The following is a 6,193-nucleotide window of genomic DNA, read 5'->3' as shown; positions in this document are numbered from 1 at the left end:
TGCCTGCAGCTCCTCTGCCTCCTCCTCGCTGCCTCCACCTTCGCTCCGTGGCTGCCACATGGCGCGGTGAGCCCGGCGCAGAAGCCGCGGAAGCACAAACATCCAGGGCCTCCCCTGCGGCATAGTGTCGGGGGCTGAGCCCCAGATCCCGAGCTCGCGCCGACACCCACCGCCCGCGGGAATCCGGGTCCTCCAGCGCCGAAGCCGCAGAGCCCCTTGTGTGTCCCGGCCATTTCCTGGAAAGTAGAACCAGTCACCCTGCGGCCTGTGTAGGCCTTGGGATGAGAGGCGGGTGGGGGAACGGAGCCGGCTCCTCACACTTATGCTTTATTCCCACCCAAACCCAGGTGGAGCGACCCCATTACGTTAGAGATGAAAGGCTGGGGTTGGCCGGCCCTGCTTCTGGGGGCCCTGCTGGGAGCTGCCTGGGCTCGGACGGCCCAGGATCTACACTGTGGAGGTAAAGACACACAGAGAAGTGGGAGGAGGAGGGGGGGGGGCAGAGCTTTGGGAGGTCCTGAGATCGAAGCCTGGATGAGAATGAATGGAAATCCCCAGGTTGATGCCTTCCCCCTCCCCCACCTCCTCTCCCCCTGCGCCAGCTTGCAGGGCTCTGGTGGATGAACTAGAGTGGGAAATTGCCCAGGTGGATCCCAAGAAGACCATCCAGATGGGCTCTTTCCGAATCAATCCGGATGGCAGCCAGTCAGTGGTGGAGGTAACTGTTACTGTTTCCCCAAATAAAGTAGCTCACTGTCAGGTTGAATGAGGACTCGACTAATTAAGGAGCTTGGTTTAATAGAAATGAAGAGAACATGGACCCAGAGAGGTACCTGAAAGATAGGCTGTCTCATTGGGAAGGGGCTGGAGACTTACACCCTGTGCACTGGCTTCCTGGTTGCAAGCCTTGACACTTTGTTTCTGCTGTAGAAGATGTTAGCAGACCGGGAACCCTGGTCAGCCCTCTCTCCACATCCTTAATCCATGTGACTCATGTTTTCAGTGGCAGTATGGTATTCACACATTCACAAAAAAGAAATAGACGTTCTCATTCTTATATTTAGGAAATTTATTTTAGTTGAAAACATAACACATATAATAAAGTTGTACCTAATGAACAATAAAGAAATGTAAATGTAATGCTTGTGAAATGATTTAATAGTTGTTATCCTCAAAACCTATACTACCTTTCTAATGTTCTATTGAGGGCAGGTTTTAGTCTCATTTTAATACAAAATCATTATCTTACATCCATAAACATTAAAGGAATTCAAAGGAAAAGAACATATAGTTGACGAGGGTTAATCGAAGAGGTCTCTTTATAATTTGGGCTTAATGGCACCTGTTTTATATCTTGGGCTTGTATATGGGTAAAATAAGACTACAGTATTTGAAAACACTTTGGAATTACAAAAATAAACCCATACTGTTTTTATATAAGGCAGGCTTTTTACAATAGGTTGGTTGAGCTAGATTTGGAAGGAAAAGTAAGGATGTAAATTAGTAATGTACAGAGGTAGAAGAGAGTGACCCAAGGCTGAGGACATTTCTAGGTGCCTTATGCTCGCTCAGAGGCCCACCTCACGGAGCTGCTAGAGGAAGTATGTGACCGGATGAAGGAGTACGGGGAACAGATGGACCCTACCACCCACCGCAACATTTACATACGTGTAGTGAACCGGAATGGAGAACCCAAAGACCTGAATCTAGAGGGCATCCGAATTGATTCAGACATCCGTGGCACCCTCAAGTTTGCGGTGAGCTATGGGAGTGGGTAGCTGGTTCTTAGAAATTAGGGGAGTTATTGGAGAGCCCAAGTGGAAAACAGGATTAATATCCTTGTTCTCGAGTCAGAAGCAAGAGCCTCTTCTTGCTGCCTTCTCTCACTCGGTTCTTCCTTGGGTTGGCAGTGTGAGACCATTGTGGAGGAATATGAGGATGAACTCATTGAATTCTTTTCCCGAGAGGCTGACAATGTGAAAGACAAACTTTGTAGCAAGCGAACAGGTAAGCTGCTCCCACGTTACCTTTTGTCCTCACAGCTCTGTGGAATCAGGCACATTCCCTAGCAGTCCGCCCTACCCCTGATAGTAGCTCAAGAGTTGCTTCCGTGACCCATGGCTTAGGGACTTGGGCTGTTCCTATTCATTCTCTTCCCGTCAGCTTTCAGAATTTGTGGCTCACTCATGAGGTGCAAGTCAGAGGATAATGGGAATGTTTTGTCATTTAAAAGCATATGCTCTGGCCCTGCCAGAGTTGTTCAGTTAGTTGAGCATCGCAGGTTGCCGGTTCGATTCCGAATCAAACCCTATTGGGGCACATCTGATCAATGTTTCTCTCTCTCTCTCTCTCCCCCCACCCCAAGTCCCCTTCTCCCTTCCTCCCTCCTTCCTTCCTCTCTCTAAGCATGTCCTCGGGTGAGGAGTAAAACAAAAAAACATGCTTTGAAAAATGGTGGTTGGTATGTGTATCAGTTTGATTTGGGGGTATTTTCTTAATAGTGGCATATATCAATATAAGAGTGGCATTTTCTTTCTAACTGTTATGTGCTGTTTGCAGATTTATGTGACCATGCCCTGCACATACCGCATGATGAGCTGTGAATCACTGGCGCGGGCCCCAACTGACAAGCTTGATGGATCACCCCCAGGAGGGGAAAAGGTGGCAATGCCATTTATATTATGTTTATAATGAAATGAACTGAAAAAAATATGAAACTAAAAGGATGAACTGTGTTGTCTTTTCATGCCCAGAATTGGTCCTTAGATTAGGTTTGAAGATAGGGGGTTCCAGACAGGAAATGAAAGGGAAGGGAAGGAAGAGCTTTGGGAATGGCATCGCAGGAAGGTAGGAGGAGCCTGAAGCTTTCGTTCTTTGCCATCTGAGATTCCTGCTGCACTCACAAACTAGATAAACATTTACTCAGTGCCTACTCAGATGTGTTTCGAGCTTAATTGTGGAGAAAAGAGGACCCTCTGTGAATGAGCAGAAGAACATAAGTAAGCGTATGGTGGTATAGGATTCTAGAAATTACATGTGTTCATACTGATGAAGCGTAAAGTAAAACAGCTTGGTCTCGAAGGAAATAATGGACATGCATTATTTTTCCTCCCTGCCCTTCCAGATGGAGGGATCAACAAGAGCATTCAGGAAGGGGAAAATGGATGTGATCAACTCAGCTGAAAAGTAAGGGCTTTTTCAGATAGGGAGAAGTTAGGTAAGGAATGTTATTTAATGAAAGGCCTTATTTGATGGCCTACGTTTTTAGATTTGGTGCCAACAGCAACACTAAAGTATACCCTTTTCATCTTCATCACTAGCTATTGTCAATCTAGACTATAAGTCTGTGCTCACTTTCTGTATGTAGAGATTCTGTACTGGGGCATAGTGATGAAAACAAGGATACCTTCTTTGAGGAGCTTTTTAAATACCCGATTCGGGGATGTGGCTGTCTTAGGTTTGAAATGGAACATTTCTGTCTCAGGAATGCCTCAGAGAGAGAACCTGAATAAACATTTCAAAGACTTCTTAAATTAAGCGTTTGAGAATCTAAAGGAACCTTGGAGGTCATCTAGTTCACCTCTACCCATTTACATATGAAGAAAATAAGGCCCGGAGAAACCACAGGTTCTGAAGTTATGCATTCAGTGACAAAACTGGATCTAGTATACGCTCTTTCCAACAGTTAATATGATCTGATATAGCTATGAACTAGCTTCTATTTTAAGTCTTTTTTTCCTCTTATTACCTTGTACACAGAATGAATGTATTCAACAAAGCTTTCTTATACCACAATCCCTATGAAATCTAACACATGATATAGCTTAGAGAAAGTACCCTAAAATTAGTTGACAACTAACGAAACTCAAGATCTAGTGTTAATTTCTTCTTCTCTCATCATTGATAAGAAATGCTATATCCTATCAAATCAATTTCCCAGAGCAGCTTACTAACCTTTTTGTCTTCTGTGACGCACATGAATCATGTTCACATGCTTCGTTCGTAACCCTGTGAGTATGCCCAGGATTTTGTCCATTGCCTACCTGGTATCTAAACACTTCTTACTCTTCCATCAAAAAGCTTATTAGAAATATAAGTAAGAGTAGTCAAATAGGGAACTTGAAACTTTTAATTTACAAAAAATAACTATCCACAAGTTTTAATAAAATAAATTTAATGTTAATCAGTAACAAATTACTTGAGATGCACCTTGCTAGTTTGTCAGGGAACAGCTGTTAAGAATTCCCCCAGCCCAGGTCTTTGCCCATTGTACATTGGGATGTGTCCTACATAGGAAAGAGTGGATGTAATTGTCTTTGACTTGATCCTCGGAAGGTAGGAGGATATACTCTGTATATCTCTTAATTCATATCATAAATTACCACAAGGAATTGGTTAATTTACCTAAACCCTTCTGGAGGCTCACCGTAACAAATTGTTCTAGCCCAGTATTTGATACAGTGTATACTCAACCTTGCATATCTGGTTATACTTTAAGCTTTAGATGCCTTCTAATGAATTTATCAGTGAAATGGTAAAACTCAAAACATTCCCAAAGCCAGTGTTTAAATGCTGTCTGGACGTGACTAAGAAAATTTATTATGTGAAAAACCAGTCCTTTAAAAATAAGTTTCAGAGGATTTTTTGCTGTTAAAAAGCATTCAGGCCCTAACCGGTTTGGCTCAGTGGATAGAGCATCAGCCTGAGGACTGAAAGGTCCCAGGTTCGATTCCGGTCAAGGGCATGTACCTTGGTTGCGGCACATCCCCAGTAGGAGGTGTGCAGGAGGCAGCTGATCGATGTTTCTCTCTCATCGATGTTTCTAACTCTCTATCCCTCTCCCTTCCTTTCTGTAAAAAAAAAAAAAAAGCATTCAGAACAGGAACAAGCCCTGGTTGGTGTAGTTCCGTTAGAGCGTCATCCCATGCACCTAAAGGTTTCGGGTCGATTCCCTGTCAGGGCACATGCCTAGGTTGTGGGTTCAGTCCCTGGTTGGGCACATACGGGAGGCAACCAATCGATGTTTCTCTCTCTCTCTCTAAACCAATTAAAAAAATTTTTTTTAAAGAAATAAAATGAGTAGGGACAAGATTCCTTTAAACACAGAACTGGGATGAATAGCAGGGAACTGGTTCAGTTGACCCTTGAATAATGTGGGGGTAAGGGGCCCCAGTCTCCACATAGTTGAATATCCACGAACAACTTTGGACTCCCTGAAAACTTAGCTGGAGTTGTCCCTTGGTGTCCCTGGAAGACTGGTTCCCACTGACATCAAAATATGCAGATGCTCAAATCCCTTAGATAAAATGGCATAGAACAATGCATATGCTTACTTGGTCCTCTGCATCCACGATTCCCAACTGCAGATCAGAAATACTCTTTTCAATCTGTGGATATGAAACCTGGGGATACAAAGGGCCGACTGTATACTTAACTGAAAAAATCCATGTATAAGTGGACCTACTGCATATGTTGAATACTCCCATAACAAGGACATACACATTCTGATTTAACGTTACAACTCTTAGGAAATAGATGTGCCTGGCTGGTAACTCTGTGGTTGAGCATCAACCCATGAACCAGGAGGTCACAGGTTTGATTCCCGGTCAGGGCACATGCCTGGGTTTCAGGCTCAGTCCCCAGTTGGGGGCGGGGGAGGTACAAGAGGCAGCTGATCAATGATATTCTCTCATCATTGATGTTTCTATCCCTCTCTCCCTCTCCCTTCTCTGAAGTTCATAAAAATATATATATTTTAAAAAGATGCTACACCCATTTTACAGACGAAGAAGCTAAGTTCAAAGAGGTTGAGCTTGCTAGTCAGCAGGCAACCAAGACTTCAACCCTAGTGATCATCTTACCCCTAGGCCAGTGGTCTTTCTGTTAAACCTCACTCTCTGTAATGGACTCTCATAGTCCCCAGTGGCTGTGAAAAGTTGTACTTCTTTTATTTAAAAACTACCTCCAAGTTTGAATATGTGCCCTCTGATTGTAGTAATCTATAGTGAAAAAACACTATAGCCTCTTCAGCCATTTTCCCAAACTGATTACTCTGTGTAAGAAGCCCATTCTACCCCCTTGGTCATTTTAGGTGCTAAATGTTTGTCTCCCCTACCTTTAACTTTTATGGGAGGATCACCATTTAGCATATATTTCAAGTATGGGTATACAAAGGTTTTTACAGATAAATAAG

General features: G+C 43.7%; 1 protein-coding gene and 1 long non-coding RNA gene across 3 annotated transcripts in view; one reads left to right on the top strand and one right to left on the bottom strand.

Moving 5' to 3' along the window:
• CNPY2 (canopy FGF signaling regulator 2) overlaps positions 1-3,533 on the top strand; it is a 19,298-nt gene extending 15,765 nt beyond the window's left edge. Inside the window, exons 3-9 of one of the 2 annotated variants that reach the window (XR_001364137.1) lie at positions 1-66; positions 348-460; positions 603-718; positions 1,554-1,757; positions 1,911-2,007; positions 2,560-2,661; positions 3,125-3,533. Coding sequence is in view for 1 of the 2 variants with exons in the window: in XM_014548140.1 (XP_014403626.1) it covers positions 59-66; positions 348-460; positions 603-718; positions 1,554-1,757; positions 1,911-2,007; positions 2,560-2,603 (582 nt within the window). In the remaining variant the exon portion in view is untranslated. Of the gene's footprint in view, positions 67-347; positions 461-602; positions 719-1,553; positions 1,758-1,910; positions 2,008-2,559; positions 2,725-3,124 lie in introns of those variants that run through there. The other variant, XM_014548140.1, reaches the window with a different exon arrangement.
• On the bottom strand, positions 2,565-5,620 carry LOC106727892. Its single transcript, XR_001364140.1, has 2 exons — positions 5,334-5,620; positions 2,565-4,080 (listed from the first exon to the last, which is right to left on the bottom strand). It is a non-coding gene; the product is annotated as an uncharacterized LOC106727892 (long non-coding RNA).
• Positions 5,621-6,193: the final 573 nt, after the last annotated feature.

The sequence above is a fragment of the Myotis brandtii genome, unplaced genomic scaffold (genome assembly GCF_000412655.1).
Source record: "Myotis brandtii unplaced genomic scaffold, ASM41265v1 scaffold496, whole genome shotgun sequence".
Classification (NCBI taxonomy): Eukaryota; Metazoa; Chordata; class Mammalia; order Chiroptera; family Vespertilionidae; genus Myotis; species Myotis brandtii.
This window is presented reverse-complemented; position numbering and strand designations above follow the sequence as displayed.